General features: G+C 42.0%; 1 protein-coding gene across 1 annotated transcript in view; it reads right to left on the bottom strand.

Annotated features, from left to right (window-relative positions):
- Positions 1-21,339, bottom strand: part of SCGN (secretagogin, EF-hand calcium binding protein) — a 54,334-nt gene extending 32,995 nt beyond the window's left edge. The window contains exons 1-6 of the mRNA XM_049874938.1: positions 21,258-21,339; positions 20,064-20,134; positions 10,227-10,319; positions 8,888-8,977; positions 6,298-6,354; positions 5,800-5,877 (exon numbers count right to left, since the gene is read on the bottom strand). Coding sequence (XP_049730895.1) covers positions 5,800-5,877; positions 6,298-6,354; positions 8,888-8,977; positions 10,227-10,319; positions 20,064-20,134; positions 21,258-21,339 — 471 coding nt within the window. The remainder of the gene's footprint in view (positions 1-5,799; positions 5,878-6,297; positions 6,355-8,887; positions 8,978-10,226; positions 10,320-20,063; positions 20,135-21,257) is intronic.
- Between the last annotated feature and the right edge of the window lie 306 nt (positions 21,340-21,645).

Below are 21,645 nucleotides of genomic sequence, written 5' to 3'. Positions count from 1 at the left end.
AATCAGCATTTCTCTCTTCTTCAGAACAATTTTGTGGGACTCATTTTTGTTTCCCAATGTTTTTCATTCATTCGTCTCTTATTTGGTGTTTAATAAGGTGTCAGTTTTTAGGATTAGTTAGGAACTTAACGATGAGAAAAATCAAATTTTTTGGATAATAAATCCTATCATGTCCGTCAAAGCTCCTGTACCGTCTTTTAAAAATTGAGAATCCAAAGCCCCTAACATGGCTTTGCCTCCGCCTGCTCTTCAGTTTCTTTTTAGGATTGTCTTCTTTTCTTGATCTTTCTGTGGAGCTTTACCATCCTTCTTTGAAAGTTTTTTTTTTTTTTTAAATAATTTAATATTTAGACATTCAGACAGGAATATTATCATTGAAAACAGAGTTTGGAGTCTTAATTTCCACTCCACATCTTACTGTATTTGATCAGTTCAAGTCTGTAATCGTTAGTTTTTTTTTTTCCACTGGTAAAATAGAGGTTAAAAGTACTTATTTTAAAAGATTGTTGTGAGAATTAAACGAGGTGTTTGAAAAGGGCTTTGCACAGGGCTTAGCATAAAGTGAGCACTTGGTTATTATGGTTAAAATATTCAGTACCCAATACAAGGACTGGGTATTTTCCAATGGGGGGAAAAAAATACCACAAGTACTCTGTGGACAAGAGCATCTCATAACAACTTAACTTGTAATTCCCTGTCAGCCTACCTTTTCTTCTCTCGCTTTTGCTAAAGTTCAAGAATTGCTGCTTCTCTGTAATCCACAGGGTCCCCATTACATCAGCTTTTTGAAAAAATACATTAAGCCACTAAGTCTTGGGAGGAAAGATCTCAATCAGGAAGATTTTTCAAAAGTATTTCAATTGGGCCTCATTGTGAGATTGCTATATTTAAGGATGAAACGGACAACTTAACTGTTGCCTATTGGTCAATGCTCTGCCTGTTCATTGATAAGCACAGTGGGGACTGAAAGGGGGGTACCAGAAGTGAGTTTTCCCTTTTTTCCCCTCATTTACCAGATTTTTCCAAATGGAAAGCTTCATAAATGTGGTTCAGTGGTAGACTTCTTGCCTTCCATGTGGGAGATCCAGGTTCAAATCCTGGCCAATGCACCTCATGTGCAGCCACCACCCATCTGTCAGTGGGGGCGTGCTTGTTGCTGTGATATTGAACAGGTTGCAGCGGAGCTTCCAGACTAAGATAGACTAGGAAGAAAGGCCTGGCAAACTACTTCCAAAAAATCAGCCAATGAAAACCCTGTTGATCATCATGGGCAGCATTTTGTTCAGTTGTGTGTGGGGTCACTAAAAGTCAGTCCAACTCGAGTGCAGCTAACGACAACAACAATATGCAATCTGATTCACTTATTTGTTATGTTTATTGTTTGCCGTTGAACCCTTACTGACTAGAATAGTGCCTGGGGCATGTTTTTGTTGCTTGCCATCAATCGCTCCTACTTATAGCCACTGTATATGACAGAGTATAATTGCCCCATAGAGTTCCTTGGGCTGTAACCTTTCTGGGAGATTACCAGGTCTTTTCTCCTGTAGAGTCACTGGTGGGTTTGAACTGCCAGATTTTCAGGTAGCAGCCGAACAAGGTCAACAAAATGAAGATCAACAGCCTGAGGCTGATTCCTATGAAGCAGAGGTCAAACTCACCTCCATCCTCCAAAGTTTTTACCAATTCTGACACCAGCCGTCCCTCCCACGGCACTGTCTAGTCCTCTGGTGGGTTCGATAATTTGTTGCAATGGCCACAGAGAATTCACGAACCATACTCACAGTTATGGGGCTTATTAGGGAACTGACAGCTTACAATTCAAGATCAGGAACGACTCAGGATATTGTTCTTCAAACAGGACAGTCTCATTTCAGTTGTGACCGCAGGCAGGCCTCTCATTGGCCCTCGGACTCTCAGCCCCTTGGCCCAGCCTCTGTCCTGCTTGGGCAAGTATTACAAAGCTCTTTAGCACTGTCAATAAGTGCCCAGGGGCACCCCACTCCACCAGCAAGCCTCAGCCCAAAGGGACTCAGCTATCTCACTCCATGGGTTGGCAAGCCTAGTTCCGTCGGCAAGTGTCTAGAGGCACCCCACCCCACCAGGAAGCCTTCTGCCTGAAGGTGTTCAGTTCTGTCCCTCCACGGATTGGCACACCCACTATAACTACCTTACTCCTTGGGCCAGGAAGCCCACTGCATCACCTCACACCAGTCTCCTGGTTCTGCTGCCACTGTTTCTCACCATCTTACACCATCTCCAGTGTTACAGCTCTCTCTCTCTACTGAGTATAGGAAGTTCAAAGCCCAGGAGCCCCAGGTCCAAAGGACATGCTCCACTCCTGTCTTTTCTTCTTGGTGGTAGTGTGGTCCCCTCTTTCTACTCTGAGATAGATCATTTTATGCCTAGCAGGATGCCAAAACTGACCAATCCCATTATTAGGGTTCTATACACCTTATTTACATGGCCCCTCCCCCACAAGGGTACCACACACCTTATTTACATTAGCAAGCTGTCCAATCACATTGGTGGACCACAAACACCTTATTTACGTAGTCCCACTCAATCATTTGGTGGGAGTCACAAGATAATAGCTAGAAAGGCCATATAAAAGTGATCCATTATACTGCATGCCACCAGGGCTCAGCAGGCATTTAATGACTACTTTTGTAGAATGAATCAAATGAATGACTATGGTAAGTATTAAGACAGTGGCATACACAAGGTACCATAGGGACACAGAGAAGGAGTACTTGGATTTACCATTAAGAAGGTTATGGATGAATTCTTAGGGTGCGATGATGTCTAAGTGACTTGCAGGATGAGCCCAGTGAAGAAAAATAGGAGGAAAAAAATAGCCGAGCTATCTTAAGAAGACAGAAAGCAGTGGTTTAGTATTTTCAGTTGGAGGTGGGGGAAGAACTTCAGAGTGACAAATATTCAAGGAAATAAGGAACCATGCTGGAGATTCTAAATGAAAACACTTCATTTTGTATTACATGTTTTTTACATGTTTTATAAGTTAAAATCAAGATGATGACAGGCAGTGTTACCATCCTATTAAATCAGTGTTTAAAACACTCAACAAGAAAAGCAATTTCCTCGTTACTCTGTCCCTCACGCATATTCTGTATTTCCTTTTTCATATTATTTACTTTATTAGAGGGTTTCAGTGGAACTTAGAACAGAAGGAACCTAGAGATTTCCCTGTAGCTAGGAAACTGCTTCCTGCTCCTAAGGGATCTCCCACTTTGCCCTTTAATGCTGAGCACATATTTATTCAGGATTTAGAACATCATTTTGCATGCAATTAAAACAGATCAACATAGTAAGAAGCCAAATTGTTTCCTTTACTGAGATTCTGTCCTGGGATTTGATTCTTTCCTGGGCATCTGCTTCCCTCCTGTCTAGGCCAGTTATTGTGGTCAAGATCACTTGCTTCTTTCCCAGGGCAGATTTCCCTTGATTGGGGACAGGGTTAAGAGTAGTCCATGACGACAGCTAGGAAAAGTCCAGGGCTAAAGACAAGGAGAGCTCAGCTTCCAGTTTAACTGGTGCCTTTAGCTGGGTAAATTAACTTTCTCAGTTATTTGATCTTTCAGACGAATTATATATTCAACGTGGGAGTGACCAACCTTGTCCAAGTCACTTACCCTTTCTGAGTCTCAATCATCAGATGTATAAAATAGCATGAACAATACCAACATTGTAGAGAAGTTGTTAGAAATAACACAGCATTTGGAAAACACTAATCATAGACCTAAATAGATCAACCTAGTTGTACACACTTTGCCAGGAATTCACAGCTTCTTCACGGTGATATAGGTCCCTAAAGGGTACAAATGGTTGCCCTAGACTACTAACATAAAGTTTGGTGGTTTGAATCCATCCAGCAGTACCACAGAAGAAAGGCCTGGCAATCTGCTTTCATTAAGATTATTGTTGTTAGGTGCCATTGAGTCAGCTCTGAGTCCTAGCAAATTTGTGGATAACAGAACAAAATGTTGCTTGGCCCTGCACCATTTTCATGACTGTTGCTATGTTTGAGTCCATTGTACCGGCTGTTGCACCAATCCATCTCATTGAGGGTTTCCCTCATTTTTGCTGACCCTCTACCAACCACAATGTCCTTTTCTACGCATTGGTCTTTCCTGATAATGTGTCAGAATCCTATGGAGCAGTTCTACTCTGTAACACATGGTGTTACCATGAGTCATAATTGACTCTCTGGCAATGGGTTTGGTTTGTTCGTATTTTTCATAGTGGTATGTACCCCCATCTACTCACCAGAGGGGCAGTAACATGACTCTGCTTAAGAACTCTTTATATAATAAATGTAACAATCCCCTAGGTAACTAACCTGCAAGCTGTTAGCTCATAAATTAAGAAATCTGCAGAGTTTGATGGGATTGGGACACACATCTGAGGATTAGGGTAGGGGAAGGGGGAGGGGGAGTAAAGCGAAAAAAAAAAAAATGAAAGTAGAGAAACCAGATTCAATACAATTCACATTGTTGACAAGTACTGGAAAAAAATGCATAAACTCAGATGCTGAAAAATAATATGAGGATGAGTTCACCAAAGACACTGTCTCCTATACCTTCACTTTTCAGGGACTCACAACACTGAAGTAGTCTCAGGAGTCATCTAAGACATGGATGCCAGAAGAAGAAAGTGAAATAATAACAAGGAGCACAACAACCACTACAACCAGAGCTAACATGTCTTGGCCACTGATTATGTTCTAGACACAATTGAAAGTGCTCCATGTGCACCAGCTCACACTGTCCTCACAGTAATTGTTTTAATCTCCATTTTAGAAGTCCCTTGGTGGTGCAAATGGTTAAGCACTCAACTGTCAACTGAAAGGTTGGCAGTTCAAACCCATCCAGCGGTGCCTCAGAAGACAGGCCTGGAGACCGGCTCCTGAAAGGTCACAGCCTTGAAAACCCTATGGAGCAATTCTACTTTGCACACATGGGGTGGCCATGAGTCAGAGTTGACTCAACAGCAACTAACAACAAGAACACAATCCCCCCTCCCCCATTTTGGAGTCCCTGGATAGAGCCAACAGTTAGCATGTTTAGCTGCTAACCGTAAAGGTTGGAGGTTCAAGTCCACCCAGAGGTGTCTTGGAAGAAAGGCCTGGTGATCTAATTCTGAAAAATCAGCCTTCGATAACCTATGGAGCACAGATCTACTCTGACCTGCATGGGGTGGCCATGGGATGGAATCAACTCGAGCGCAACTTTTTTTTGGAGCTGAAGCAAAAAAAAAAAAGAGAGAGAGAGAGATGAAGCAAATAAATCTGAGAGGCACGACAATTTTCCAAGGTCTTAGCTAATAAGTGGCAGAGATGGAACACACACACACTCACACACACACACGCACACCGTTATCTGTTTGACTCTCACCTGCACTAAATTAACATGTTAAATGAGTCGAACCAGCCACACTGGTGAGAGGTGGCCTCCAAGTGTGGTAATGATTGTCTTCTACTTACTTGCTTCTATGTAACTTATTAACATCAAATCTGTTGGCCTGGTGCTTATTAACCTAGTGTTGACTGGACTTTCCAGGTCTCCTCAAGGACAGGTAAGCAACTTTCTCTCCCAGATACATGCAGTCTGGTCCCAGGAGAGAAACTACAGCAGCTACATTGCAGCCAATTTTCCCAGAGTTGAGTTTTCTTGGGCATTTCACTTAGTCTGCAGATATTTCCCGTGCATCCTCTCTGTGCCAGGCACTGTTTCTGAGCCCTGGGGAGAGAGCAAGAAAGCTGCCCTCTTCAAAGCTACTCACCATGGTGCCAGTATATTCATCCAGCTTAGCCTCCGAAATGGCCTTTTTGTGGTGGAGGAAGAGGTCTCGGAGGAAGTTCTGTGGCGCCAAGAAAAGAGTCACAGTTTGTATAGCAAGCAAATAAGCTAACGCTCTCAAGAGGCTTTCTTTTAGGAACTGGCGATTTATTTGTTTTAAGGAGGATGTAGTGTTTTTAGCAAGCAATAAATCCGTGACTGGAGGGCCGTCATTATTTCAAGGGAGCTCATGGAACCCAGAGACAAGCTCCAGGCATGAAAAACACATCATAAATCTTCAGCTATGTCTCTTTCCCGAGAGAGCACAGTCATCTGCACTTTCAACACTTCTAAAACATGAATATGTTTTGTAAAAAGTAAAAACCTCAAATCCATGTTTCTTGGGCCAACAGAAATCAGACACGTGATATGCACATGTATCGAACTCCCAGGGAGGAACACACCCACCCTTCACCCAGCAACAGTTCCTAGTGACACTTACTCGAAGCTCAGCGGCTGAGATAAAGCCACTGCTGTCGGCATCATATTTGCGCCAGATCTGAAATCCACAAGAACAATAATCCATTCATTCTCAAATAATTTCGAAAAAGTGTATTTAATTCTATTTAGAAAAGTTATTTCATTAAACTATTCATTAATTAATTATTATATTTAGGAAAATTATAATCTCTAGAAATTCCTCCCCCAGAGATTTCTGTTTCCTTTTCATCATTCTGTTATAACCAACAAAACAGAATTGGGAACCATATTGTTTATACATTTGGTTGGTCTGTTTATATTTTCCATTCAAAATTTTCTGTGAGCATTTTGAGACATCATTAAAATTACTTTGAAAATGTTATTTAAAATAACTTTTAAGCAATAATAACCCTACACACAACTGGAAAAGGCAAAAAGCACAAAGAAAAGAAAATCATTTCAAATCCTGCCATTTAAAAAACAACCAATATTTTTTTCTTGTTTGCTTGACTTACGATAGTGTCACTGGTTCAGCATCTGAAAATGTTAGGCTTTCTTTGGTGACAACAATTATTTGGGTACAAGTGACCAAATATGACTCACTCCATTCTCTTGGAGCCACTTAGTGAGACCACAATGCATTCACTGAAGGGCTCTTTGAGAAAGCTCAAAACGACTGAGGATAGGGAGGGTCTGTAGTGATGTTTCCTTTTCCCATTTTTCAAGACTGCACACAACAACATTTTAATACTTTTTCTGATTACAAAAGTAAAGCATATATATTGTAAAATATTGATAAAATGCAACAAGAAGGAAATTATAATCTCTAGAAATTCCTCCCCCAGAGAGAATCACTTATTGTTTCTTTGTTTCCTTTCCATCATTTTTCTATTATATACCCCAAACCGGAACCCAAGCCCGTATCGTTTGTACATTTGGTTGGTCTATTTATATTTTCCGTTCAAAATTTTCTGTGAGCATTTTAAGACATAATTAAAATTACTTTGCAAATGGTATTTAAAGTAACTTTTAAATAATAATCTACGCACAACTGGAACATACAAAAAGTGCAAAGAAAAGGATAAAACCACTTGAAATCCAAACAATAATATTTTTTCTTGTGCGCATTTACTTACTAGCTTGTTTATGGTTAATTTGTAGGGGAATATTTGCATTTTTCTACATAAAGTTAAGATCCTAGTGCACACAAAGTTCTGTTTCTTAACATTGAATGGCATTTACTTCATGTTATTAAATGTAATCTGACAATTTGATCTTTAGTGACACACAGGGTTCCATGGTGGGGCTTCTCTGATGAATCTCCAGCACCTACAGGCCTGGCATATTGCAGGTGCTCATGAGTATTTGTGGAATGAATGAACTATATACATGTATTACAATTTACTTAATTTTTTTCCCTGTTAGACATTTATATTTTCAGCTTTAACTAAGTAAAAATACAGTATTTAATGAACATCATTAAATAGAAAAATTGTGTCTAAATCTCTGATTATATCCTTAAGACAACTGTCTGGAGAAACAGAAGTATTAAGTCAAAGGGTAAAGTTTTTTTGTTTTTTAGTTAATTCTTTGGATAAAGAAAGTTTAAAGGATCCTAATACATTTTTGCACAATTGCTTTCCAGAAAAATTATTCCAATGCACATGCCTACCAGCAGAGCATGAGTGACAATCTGTCACTGCTTCCTTGCCAGCTCTGCCTATTTTTGTTAATCCTCTTAAAATCTTTACCACTTTGATAACACTGGTTGTTTAAATCTGCATTTCTTTGGTTATTGGCACATATTACTGCCCATTCAAATTTCTTCTGTGAATTTTCTTGCACGTATTTTGTCTAATTTTACATGACCTCCATTGAGCCAGGAGGTAAATAACATAGTGCAAAAAGAAGTTATCTCCTAAACGGATTTGGTACCTGTTTGAGTAATGGGGCCCTGGATGCAATGGCTATCTTAGTTCTACTCTAGGGGCCTTGGAGGAACCTTGCCCTGCCCTTCCCTGGTCTTTTGCACCAGCAGAACCATAACACCTAGAGGCTGAGAGAAGGTGTACCCAGAGAGAAAGGGCCCAGGAGGTCATTCATTCATTTGGCTTTTACTAAAGCCCAGTGGTTGCAAACACAAGGCCTGCTGGCTGGGCCGACACTCTAATAAGTTATGTTTTGGCTGCACCATACCTTCAGAATTAATTACCAATATTTAAAAATAAGTAGCTCACATAGATTTCAAGATAGCATTCTTAAAGGGCAAAAGTTCACTGGAACTCCACAGGGCTATAGGCTTCAGTTGGGGCATGCGCTCTCTAGTCTTCACAGTACTCCCCTCACCCCTCAACTCTTTCTATTCTTTGGTGCACCTGCCAGGTCCCCTGTCTGATCCAGAACATTGTCTTGAGCTTAGGCAAAGAATCCAGCAGCTCAAGTCCAGCACACTGAGAAAAGCACCTGGAGGTTGGAGCCAATGTCCTGGCACATCACTAATGGCTCCTTTCCTTGGTATTGGGGATTGAGCAGGACGGATGGCAGACATGGCAGGTAGCTAGAGTCCTGGCTTTGTCTTGACCTTCTTCCTCCATACAGACACAACCACTCACCTGCATAAACTCCACACTGCTGTCCAAGGGAGTTTCCCGGCGAAAGAACAGAAGAAAGTTTTCATCCTCAGACAAGAACATGCTGGCAAGCTAAAGGAATGGGAAGAAATAGCAGTCTCAGATTATGGCCAGTGTCATTTAAGGAGTGCTCTGTGATAAAAGGCATGGTGGGACATAGTATAGGGCAGAAAGGCTCTCAGAATGGAGAGCCCAGCTTTTAGTTCTGTGTCTTTCATTGCCATTCTTTGATTCACTGATCCTTTCAAAAATAATTGCACCCCTAGTAGATACAAATATTTAGAGCACACAGGCTGATAACTGTGGTACTCTAACCTGGAAAGCAGGTCCTTTGACCCTACCCTTTGTGGGTATCTGCCTTGTATGAGATTACAATAAAAAATAATAATAATAATTGTATTAGGCACTTAGTATGTTCCAAGGATAGATTCTTCCAAATTCCTCCGGAAGCTGCTACCGAAGTTTAAACTCATTTACTGTCAGTTTTTCCTTATAGCTAGGTGCAGTTTAAACAGGACATTGTGCAAAGAGACAATTGTTGCATCAAATAACTGAAAGGCCTACAGATTCTCACTTCCACAATTGTAAAATAGGTATAAATATTGATTGATCTGAATAAAATGATGGGAAATTGCACATTCCTTGTTACAAGGCAGATCAAAAACAAAAGGTGATTACTTCAAAAATATTATTTAAGTAATCACCTCTTCTTTTTGGTCTGTTGTTCAACATCCTAGCAACAAGCAAGCCTCCACTGACAGACAAGTGCATTAGCTGGGAATCGAAACGGGTCTCCCACATGGAAGGTGAGAATTCTACCACTGAACCACCACTGCCCCTACTTCTTCTACTGCTGCATTGTAAATCCAGGTGCATGTTTCCTTCAGATCCAGTTCGATGACTTGGTGATTCTGAAAAAGGTGATGGTTGCGGAACATAATGAACATAATCCATGTTACTGAATTGTGTGCGTAAAAAATGTTGAAATGGCGAGTGGTTAAGTGCTTGACCACTAGTTGAAAGGTTGGCAGTTCAAACCCATCCAGAGGTGCCTCAGAAGACAGGCCTGGCAATCTGCTTCTGAAAGGTAACAGTCTTGGAAACCCTATGGAGCATTTTTACTCTACACACATGGGATTGCCATGAGTAGGAACCAACTCGACAGCAACTAATAACTATATATGTATCTATATATCACAATACAAAAAGTTATCTAAGTCAATTGACTTGAAGAATATTCTGATTTCCCAATCAAATGTAAGAATTTCATTGTCTTTCAGAGGCAATTACAGCCCAAGAAAGGTACAGTCATGAAAAGTACCTCTTTCATCTGTGTACGACCGTCTTTAGAGACATCGTGGGCAGCCATAATCTGCTGTTTCACCTTCTGAAGATTTTCTTCCATGATAGCATCCTGCAACGGGCCAGTAAAACCACATTAAAGCTACTGGTATTCCAATAATGAAGTTTAGATAGCAAATATTCAGAGCACACAGGCTGATAATTATGGTACTGTAACCTGGAAAGCAGGTCCCTTGATCCTACTCTTTGTGGAAGAGGAAGTAGTGATGGGGATTTCTTGAGCAACCAATCAATAACCAGAATCCTGACTAGACAAGACTTACAGCTATTGAGTTCCTAAAATATGAATGAAAAGAAGCTTAGAGACTAGAGTGCTGAAAGAAGGAATTTGAAGATTTTTTATATAGTTGGTTGTAACAAAAGACTGTATTGTAATTGACAAAGAGATTTTTGTTCCAAGAACTTGGAGATTTGTTGCTATTTTTAAGTGAAAAGTGCAGCTCTTCTAGGCCCTGAGGCTGTCATAGGCTGCTTTTCTTAATCTCCTCCTGGTCCACTCCGAGAAAAAATAAATTAGCAGGGGAAAGTAATTAATGATGAAAAAAAAAAAAGAAAGCCAACGTAATTGTTGAGTTACCAAAGATGTCACATGTCCCTTCCATGTACAATCTTTTCTTTGCATTAAACTGTTCGTCAGTGGAAGGCAGGATTATTACAAAGAAAGCTGACATATACAATCAACAATGGAGAATAAATTTTGATATGGGGCGTTGAGAGGCGCAGCTAATTTCAAAGAGTGGCTGATTCCAAGATTCGCGACTCCATCAGCCATGCTAAATTCATTCTCTCTAATGTTACCACCCAATCTCTGATGCCAGGCCCTCCAGCTGTGAGTTACAAGGGCTTGGGAGAGAGGGGCTGTTGACTGACTACAGTTTCTGCTAGTGTTGGTGGGTGATTGTGGACTTCTGCGAGAACCTGTCAATGAACCATTCATACACACATATGTTAGTCTGATGGTAACGGCTTTCACAAACCTCTACTGCTGAGAACATAGCCCTTCAGAAGAAAACCATAAATGCTGAAACATCAGCAGGGAAGGAAAGAAATTAGGCCAGTTGTACACTAAAATGCTTCAAGGTTTCCTTCCCAACATATCTTGTTTCTCTGGCTTATGTTGCATCATGCTCCTTGAGGCCCTTCAAGCATCTCTGAGAACAGGGACATGATAGTCCTCTTCCCGATGCCAACAGGTGTTGGTGTGACTGTGAAGAGTGGCAGGGCCTGACAGGCTGCCATGGCTCCCTATGGGCAGTGGCGGGAGGAAGGCAGCACCAGCATGGCAACACCAAGAGGTCTATCCAGCTGCTTGAGCGGAGCAGGCTTGTCTGTGTTTATACCATGGGTAGTCCATGTGGGGCCTAAGGAACCATGAAGCTCACTGCATTTTATTCAGGGAGACAGACTGGGGAGCCTTCAGCTTCCCACTGGCGACTCTAATCCACAAAGAAAGCTATAACATTACTCATAGCCTGACTTTGGTTGTTGGTACTCGGGACTCTGACCGTTCTTGCCTCCTTTATCTTCTGCCATGATTTTCAAAAGTTTACTTTGGGAAAAAAAAAAAAAAGCTGAGCTCAACTCTTTGGTTCACTGTTGTTCTGCAGGGGTCTTTCCCTGAGATGGAAGACCCAGATGACCCTTGCTGATGCGGAAATAAGTGAAGAGAATTATCAGGAACAAAACAAATACACTTAGGATGATCACAATAATGGCTGGCTACCTCCTGTGCTTCTCACGTTCTTCAGGGTATGCAAATGGTTAACATGATCACTGCTAACTGAACAGTTGAGAGTTCAAGTCCATCAAGAGGCACCTCAGAAGAAAGGCCTGGTGATCTACTTCCAAAAATTTAGCCATTAAAAACACTACGGAGCATAGTTCTGCTCTGGCGCACATGGGGTTGACATGAGTCAGGATCGACCTGATGGCAGTTTAATAAGCAATACCATTTACTTATGCATTACACCTTAACACTGACTATATAGTGAGAATAGTTCCAGACAGGGAGATGGCCCTGGCTCTGGACCTAACTCTTCCACCAACTAGCTTGACACTTCTCCTCTTGGGCTTTTTGTTTCTGTTCTATAATAAAAGAGGGGCTTTAATCATTTCAAAACCTTCCTTCTGAAATTTCCTTCACTCTACTCCACCTTTTTTTTTTCTTTTTATTGTACTTTAGGTGAAGTTTTACAGAACAAACTAGTTTCCATCAAACAGTTAGTATACACATTGTTTTATGACATTGGTTAACAACCCCACAACATGTCAACACTCTCCCTTCTCTACCTTGGGTTCCCTACTACCAGCTTTCCTGTCCCCTTCTGCCTTCTAGTCCTTGACCCAGGGCTGGTGCACCCCTTTAGTCTTGCTTTGTTCCATGGGACTGTTCAATCTTTGGCTGAAGGGTGAACCTCAGGAGTGACCTCATTACTGAGCTGAAAGGGTGTCCAGGGGCCGTACTCTCAGGGTTTCTCCAATCTCTGTCAGGCCAGCAAGACTGGTCTTTCTTTTTGACTTAGAATTTTGTTCTACATTTTTCTCCAGCTCTGTCTGGGACCCTCTATTGTGATTCCTGTGAGAGCAGTCAGTGGTGGTAGCTGGGTACCATCTAGTTGTACTGGAGTCAGTCTGGTGGAGGCCGTGGTACATGTGGTCCATTAGTCCTTTGGACTAATCTTTCCCTTGTATCTTTAGGTTTCCTCATTATTTCTTGCTCCCAAAGGGGTGAGACTAGTGGTCTACTCTACCTTTTGAATCTGTGTGTATCATTTATTTCATTCTTAGGTTTTGTTAATTCATTACACAAGCATCCATTGAGGGCTTGCTGTGTGTCAGATGCTCTTCTGGGCTCCGGGGACATGATGGCGTTCTGGGGACCTGGCGTTTGCCCTCCATCACAGGTGGATGGAAGATGTGCTTTGTTCTGGCTTCCTTTCCATTAAGTCCTATCCCTAATGGGTTCCAAAAATATGAGGAAAATGTGGGAGGGAAAATGTGACTAGGGGAATTAACAGCTGCCTACATCTAATTCACAAGATGAGGAAAGAAGGGCGGGGAAATAAACATTCATGGAGGGCTAGCCATGGGGTGGGTACCAAGTCAGGCTGTTTCACAAGTGTGATTTCCCAGAATCCTCACAATGGCCCTGGAGTGTGGGGATAATTCATGAAGCTCCTGGCTTTACTGCTGACCTGCTAGCCTTCTCCTCTTTGGGAAATTTTTTTGATCTCATATGTTCCATCCTCTAACATGGAAATTCCCCTTTACAACTTCCCGTCACTGGTCAGATAAATTTCTCTTCACGTGACAATGTGTCCTCAGGTTACAAGACAGGTCCTGACTTGGATCGACATCAGCCATGCCCCTTTTCCCTTAGGCAGCCACCTCTTCAGATGAGCTTTTGCATACGGCAAACGTTTCTCAGAGGGTGGAGAAATCTAAAAGAAGGGTATCGCAAACTTTTTACCTCTTAATCTTAGCATATGAAAAGAGGTATGGTCATATTCTTATTAATTTTATTTATTGATGCACTATCAGTCAAGGTGTCTGTTTCCTTCTGATCAGTCTTGGTGATTTGGGGGCAAAAGAGTGAAGGAGAAAAGAATCAGGAAGTGTTAGGCACCCCTTTTCTAAGGATCTGAGCCCTTGCCCTTTCATGTTACTGACGAGGAAGCCTGTCAGAGAGGGGTGAAGTGCCATGCACCTGGCTGTTGCTGTTGTTTGTTGCTGTGAGTTGGCTCTGGCTCCTGGTTACCTAATGTATAACAGAACAAAACATTGCTCATTCCTGTGCCGTAGCCCCATAGGATTTATATAAGCCCACCGTAAGGATTTGTGGGCTAGTGGTAGGACAAGACTGAAACCAGCACTTTCGATGTGGGATGTGCTTTGATGCGGGGTGTGCTTTCCACTCCATCTTGCTGTTGCCGCAAATGAGGCAGACAGCATCTAACAGAATTGTTAAAGCCCAACATTGAGTAATGTATAAATGAGAAATGGTTCAAACAAAAGGCAACGAGGACTTGGTGACTTGCTCTGGGATTTCTCCAGGATAGGCTCTGGCAGTTGGTTAGATAGCAGATGCTTTAAATAACATGAGACCCTGCAGATCTGAAAACTAATTTTTGGAAAGGCAAAGAGCATCTTGGTCAGCAAGGGCAATTTTATCCTACGGTGGTCCTGGGGCATTGTTACCAGGATTTTGGCCCCTGACACAGTCTCACCACTGCAAGAGGTGAGTGCACAGCAAATGTTTGATGGGGGGATCATGACAGTGAGGTAGAAAAGATGTGCTAAGCTTAGATGACTTAAGCTATTGGATCCCCTCATATCACCTTGTTTTCTATGCTTCGGTGCCTCTGAAGAAAGGCCTGGCAACCTGCTTCCAAAAGGTCACAGCCTTGAAAGCCCTATGGAGTACAATCTTACTCCATACACATGGGCTTGCCATGAGTTGGAAGCGACTTCGTGGCAACTGGTTTGATTTTGTTTTTTCAGGGAACCCCCAAGTTTCATGGCAGTCAATAGTGTGTGCCTCTTCCTTGTCCAATTGTAGACAAACTTTTGCCAGCAAGTATAGAAATGCAATTATACCTCTTTTTTGTTCCACTCCTCACCTTTAGAATATGATAAATGGATGAACTGCAGGCAACAGAAAGAGGTGAATGGATTACGGCTTGTGTAGTCCCCAACTGCATACTGGACGATGACAGATAAACTTAATTTGGAATAAATTGCAGTGAAGGTGAGTTTTTTTGCAAACAACTAAGAGTTATGTCAATAACAACTAAAAATAGCTTCTATATGCACAACTTAAAAAAAAAAAAAGGCAAATCCAAACCAAGATCATTCATGATTAAGATGATATATTAATTAAATGGATTTGAGTATTCTAGCCATTTGCTGTATTGGTGACTTTGGTCCTGTATTTAGAAACCCAAAATGATTAAAATAAAAGGATTGGTTCTGTAAAGACATTGCGTATATTCACCTGATGATCATAAATGGGGAATAGCCAAGGGCCTAGTTAAAAAATCAATACCTTCCTAAAGGAATACACATTAAATGAAAAGTACGAGAAAAGACATTCATGATTTGCAAACAAAATCTCAAGTGAAGAAATGGGAAACAATGCTTGGATCGATTGTATAAAGGTGAGCAAGTGTCAGGAAGTCCCTGAGATGACAGTGTGTCTACAGTCTATTATTTACCCCTGGATATAGGGCCTCTTTTACTCATGACAGTGGTGGAGCATGTGATTTAAGGGGATCCTCCAAAGGCTACCCTGGCCTGGAAAATTTTCTCCCACAAAGTTGAAACCCCATTGACAGTTATATTGATTTAGATCTTAAAAGCTTTTCAGCAGTTAAGAGAGTAAGCTTCAACTATCCCTGTATTGTATAGTCTTTTTGTGGCTCTGAGGCCAAAGCTGTCCAGAATAGACAATGGGACAATGAAGGACCCAAGGGGACACCATATCACCATAGAAATATGTAAACAATGAGTACTTTGGCAACTAAAAAGAATGTTTCACTTGTATTGTCTCATTGGTCTTCATTATGCCCCCGTGAGATAGGCCAAAATATTATCATTCCTATTTTATGGACAATAAAATTGAGACTCGAGGAGTTTAAATAACGTGTCGATGTCACGCAGTTGTAAATGCAGAGCTAGGATTTCGACACCAGATTTCTGTCTCCACCTCTAGTGGCCATTCCTACACATGGTGAGGCATCTCTGGAGTGGACCTTAGAGATACGTTTTTTCTCTGCTGAAGGTGAACAGCTACTCTGAGAGCCCAAGATCTCCTGCTAGTCAGGTTTCCTCAGGTGACACTCCACTCAACAGAGAGATGAGCCTCTCTGCTCTCAGCACCACAGATTGTGTGTGTTTGCATTGCGGTGTATGTGTGTGTATGTGCACCATCCAGAAAAAGTACAAGAGAAATCACTCAACAGGTGGCTTTCACTTTGAATTTCAACCTGTCCTTCTAGATTAAGAGCTCTGCCAGGAAAGCAATCATTTCTGTATCTCTGTAGCATAGCGTATGTGGAATGAACAAATGATTGCTTATTGTGGGTGGGGAATTCCCAAGGGAAGGTAACTACCATTGGCTACATTGTTGGAAAATTAGATAGCCAAGTAACTAAGTGTGAACTTGAAGACGCTGTGGACAGATTCTACAGGCCACCTTCAGTTTGAGGGCACTGAGCCTTGACTTCGGTCCTCTCTGACCTCTATCCCTGATATCCATGACCATGCCATGGACCTAAAGCAAAAAAGCTTGGGGTTCCCTTTATGTAATCCCCCATCAACACTGGCCCAGCCCACCTTATCTGAGACTCTAGGCCCCAGCAGGGTACTTATAATCTCTGCAGGACTGAATGAGGCCCAGGCTGCGGAACAATCTGTGTATGTGGGATGTGTGTATAGCCAGAGAAATGGGTACTGCCAATGGACTGGCTAGATCTAGACACAGTTCAGAGGCCAATTCTCAGCATTTGAAAAGAAAAGGAACAAAAAAAGCAAAACAAAAAAAAACACCAGCAATAAATAGCAGCTGATGGGTCCATTAAGTCAGTTCCGTAGGCGGATGTATACAGCAGATAATTACAAGCAGGCTAGTTGCTCTCTGAGATTGACTAGCAGGCAGCCTGCTGTTAGAAATCTCAAAATTCCTTCTTCTGGGGTCTCTGTGACCTGCTAATCAGCAGAGGAACATAGAGCTATTAGGGCCTCTGAAGAACTGCTTGTTTGTTCCTAAACTCCAGTTGCAGGGCTGCCTCATCCTTGAGGCCTCTCTGGCTGTCCACTTCCATACTTGCTCGGGCATCACTCATCAAAAATAGGTGTCACACCTGATTAAGCAGGAGAGCAGTGGGATGCAGACATCAAATTCTCATAAAAAGACCAGACTTAATGGTCTGACTGAGACTAGAAGGACTGCAAAGGTCATGGACCCCAGACCTTCTGTTAGCCCAGGAGAGGAACCATTCCCAAACCCAACTCTTCAGACAGGGATTGGACTCGACTATGGGATAGAAAATGATACTGGTGAGGAGTGAGCTTCTTGGATCAAGTAGACACATGAGACTATGTGGGCAGCTCCTGTTTGGAGGGGAGATGAGAAGGCAGAGGAGGACAGAAGCTGGCTGAACAGACATGGGAATACAGGGTGGAGAGACGGAGTGTGTGGTCTCATTAGGGGGAGAGCAACTAGGAGTATATAAAAAATAGCAAGGTGTATATAAATTTTTATAAGAGAGACTGACTTGATTTGTAAACTTTCACTTAAAGCACAATAAAAAAAAATTTAAATTTTTTTCTAAAAAGTAGGTGTCACAAATAAATGGTAACTGTCCTTCAGCTAAAGGGGCTTCATTTCTGAAGTTTTTCCCTATTATTAAGGATTTTCCTAGGGCCTAGTCAGTACACTAAGTCACCGGGTAATGCAAACAATTAGCATGCTCAGATGCTAACTGAAAAGTTGGTGGTTGGAGTGCACCCAGTGGCACCTCAGAATAAAGGCTTGACAATCTACTGCCAAAAAAGTCAACCATTGAAAAGCCTGTGGAGCACCGTTCTACTCTGACACACATCGGGTGCTATGAGTCATAATCGACTCAGTGGCAACTGGTATTACTCATTACTCAGCAGGAAAAATGCCCAGAATTAGGAATTATTCACTCAATCATGGTTGTCCAGCTGAATGTCCCTGTAACCAGACCCCCAGGGCAATGCCTCAGCATTTTAAAAGGGAAACATGGCAGTTGATACCATTTCAGGATAACAGTTTAAATAACTTATTACCCTGGTGGCCAAAAGCTCTCTCCTTAACCAGGTGCTAAGCAGAGGTGCCTGGGGCTTCTGCCACACAGCTCAGCGGGACTGGCCTGATTAGAATCCTCTCCCTGACAGGCAGTCATCTTTCCCAGAGGGACAGAGAGTGAAAAGAGATGCTAACTGACTTAGGGTGCTTTTAAAATATAGGATTCTAGGCATGCCTTAAATGTACTGAACCGAAATATTTAGGGGATGAGGCCCAGGGGCCTGCATTTGACCAAATACAGATAATTCTTAAGCATGTCAAATTTCAATAGCCACTATTCTAAAAGCTCTGCAACCTTGGCCACAGGAACACCTGCACTGAGCACAGTGGCAGAGGACACTGGTGTGTCATATGCTGCCTCGCTTCCTCCAAGGACCATGTTGCCCCGGTGTGAGAGGGTTAGTCCATGGGTAGGGCCTTAGGGAGGGGCAGTGGAAAAATGTAAAAGATGACATCCCTCAGCTCTCAATAATGGCAACAATCCCTTTAAAGTCAGCCAAAGGCCCAGAAGAAGACATCTCACAGTGTCATCAGCTTAGAACAGACCTTTGTGTTTGAGTAACCAATGCTTATGACTGAAAATAAGACATGACACTGAGAGCAACACTGACAGCAACTATCCTCCTCCTTTCCTATAAGGCACTAAAGCAAGGAGGCTTCTAAAAAGATCCCAAGTTCTAAATCTCTGGGGATTTAAGTTTTCAGGAATTTTACCATCCAGTTTATTCCCAGACTTCAAATTGTATTACCTTCATCTTTTTGTTTTCCTTGAATACCCCATTCCATGCTGGACAAAATGTGTCAGATCTATGGGGTTCTGGAATGTCCTAGCCTTAGCATTTACAACAGTAAGTGGGAGCTCCGTAAGCAAGGCTGGGAGTGTTACACATGGGCTGATAGTGGGTGATACCTGGCAGCAGCTTGAAGGTAAACATCTCCTGGAGGAACCTTCTTTGTCTTTGATCATAGCTGATATAAGCACAGGAATGAAGAATAAAGAGAAGTGTATTTGAATGGTCTGAACCAGAAAAAAGAAGGGGTACACTTTCCATCTTTCACAGCTGCCACCCATTCACTTCATAGGTTGCATGGGGGAGGGCATGGTAGAGAGGAGCAGGCAGACAGAGAAAGAACAGAGAAAGATATGAGAGAGAGAGAGAGAAGGAGAAGGAGGAAAGGGGGAGAGGGATGAGAAACTGATGAGAGAAAAGGAAAGAAGGGCAAAAAGAGATAACACAGAAAGAGACACAAAAGACAGATATAGAAGTGAGAGAAAGAGGAAAAGGGAAATAAAAGACACAGGAAACGGAGAGACAAAGAGATTGTGAGACAGAAAGGCTGGAGATGGAATGAAGGAGAAACAAAGAGACAGGAAAAAGACAGAGAGATGAGAGACAGAGATGGAGAGACAGATGAGAGAGAGAGAGACCAGGGACAAATAGGCTCTGGATGTGTTGTTACTCTCTGATTTGTCTTTCTGTAAGAAATCTGCAACCTCTTCTAATAAAATGACTAATGAAAAAAATATTTTAAATGATTTTGTTTGTGGCTTGCTATCAGAAAAGTGTCCTATGTGCTAAACACCCAGGACCTTAAAGTTCTTAACATTTTTTCCACCTTTCTGAACAAAGGCGCTACCTTACCTCCAGGTTTAAATCCATCAGCAGAGACATAACCACGGAGACGTTCACAACAGAGTTGTTTAAATCTACAGTTGTGATCTCGGAAGGGATGACAGATGTTAGATGGGAATTTAGTGACTAGCACGTCTAATGTCACAGTCGTGCCTTTTATAAAACCTGCCTAATTCCCTTTGTGTTGCTAAGAGAGGGGAAAAAGTACACGCATTAAGGGAAGAAAAGAGATTAGACGGGATTAAGAGGTACAAGTCAACATAGGACTTGGGTGCTGACTCTATTTCACTAAGAGACACATAAATTAATGCTTAGTGGTGCTAGTACTTACATCGGTACCCACTTTCGTCAACATGTGGTGAAAGAAAGCATCAAGCTCCTTCTCTTCTATGTAACCTTTTTCTAAATGCAAGAAGATACGCATAAGTAACAGTTACTTAGAATAACAAGGGGCATTTTAGTGTTTTTCTAATAATTGTCTTTTATTTCACAAGCTCTTTGCTATTCCAATAACTAAGTGATAAATTTGAACAGTAAAAACAAGTTCCAGAGTAAATGCTGTATGTTGGGGTTTATATTAATATTTAGAATATAATAGCTATTAAATACACAAATTTTAATCAATGAACAGCATGAGTTTAGAATAAAATCCAACTTAAGGATTTTGGATGCTTGGAAAATTTTAACAAAATGCGAGTATTGAATTCTAGTTTTCAGAGTTAAAACGTGCCTTTAGATGTCTTTTTATGCAACTTTAATGATTAATAAAAGGAAAGCAAACATTAAGAAGTTTCACTTTCTTTTCAAGTAGTTTTTTTTTCTTGGGGGAATGTCTTTTCACCCTCCCATTGAAAAAGCTGGGGGTTTAGAATAAAGTCACTGAATGAAAAATGAGCACATTTAGGGTTCAGGTAGGCGAGTATCAGCCTACAAGATTAGAATATATATCTGTATTTATTATATATTTGGTTTTCTTATATAATATATATAGACTTATATATCTATATTTATTTAGAATATATATCTATATTTATCTATCTATCTGTAGGACAGAGTAGAACTGCCCCATAGAATTTCCAAGGAGCGCCTGGTGGGTTCGAACTGCAGACCCTTTGGTTAGCAGCCGTAGCACTTAATCACTACGCCACCAGGGTTTCCAGATCTATAGGTAGACGGATATATATATGTGAATATATAAGCACATATATGTATAAGTGTATATACTTGAATATATATATTCGGAATTATATATATATATTCTTGAATATATGCGATACACAAACGCACAAAAAGATTGGCAAGGGAGGCAAATCCCTCCTCTCTTTCTGAATTTCACGTTACCTTTTTTTTATCTAGATGCGCAACACCAGCTCAAAGACGTCAGGTATACTGCTGTAACAGCGCAGGTTGACAACTTTCCCCTCGGAGTAGAAGTGCAGGGAGGGGAAACTAGGTCCTTTCAGCCGAGCGGTGGGAGGGTGGGGGGCGCGGAGCCGCGTCTACACCGGTGGCTTGTTCTACTTACCATCCGGGTCAAAGCGCTGCCAGACGTGCCAGAAGCCGGCGGCGTCCAGGATCCCGGGACCGGCGGCGCGGGCGCTGTCCATGGTACTGAGCACGATGCGCAGGTACCGGCGGGCCAGAACAGGCGGAACACCTAGAGAACTTTGGTAACAACTCCTTTGCGATATTTTCTGACTCTCTCGCCAGCTTTTTTCGGTCTCTGGTTTGCTTTGGAGACCTGTCAGTAGGGCGGGTGCGTTGGCAACTGGCGAGGCAGCTGGTGGCGCCGCGGCGTCCAGGAGGGGACCTCGAGCTTCTACCGCGGCTGTCAGTGAAACCAGCTGCTGGGAGCCCGCCCCGCATCTGGCACGTCGGCTCCTGCCCCGCCCTGCACGAAGGCCTCACAGATC

Source organism: Elephas maximus, chromosome 1 (assembly GCF_024166365.1).
Source record: "Elephas maximus indicus isolate mEleMax1 chromosome 1, mEleMax1 primary haplotype, whole genome shotgun sequence".
Classification (NCBI taxonomy): domain Eukaryota; kingdom Metazoa; phylum Chordata; class Mammalia; order Proboscidea; family Elephantidae; genus Elephas; species Elephas maximus.
This window is presented reverse-complemented; position numbering and strand designations above follow the sequence as displayed.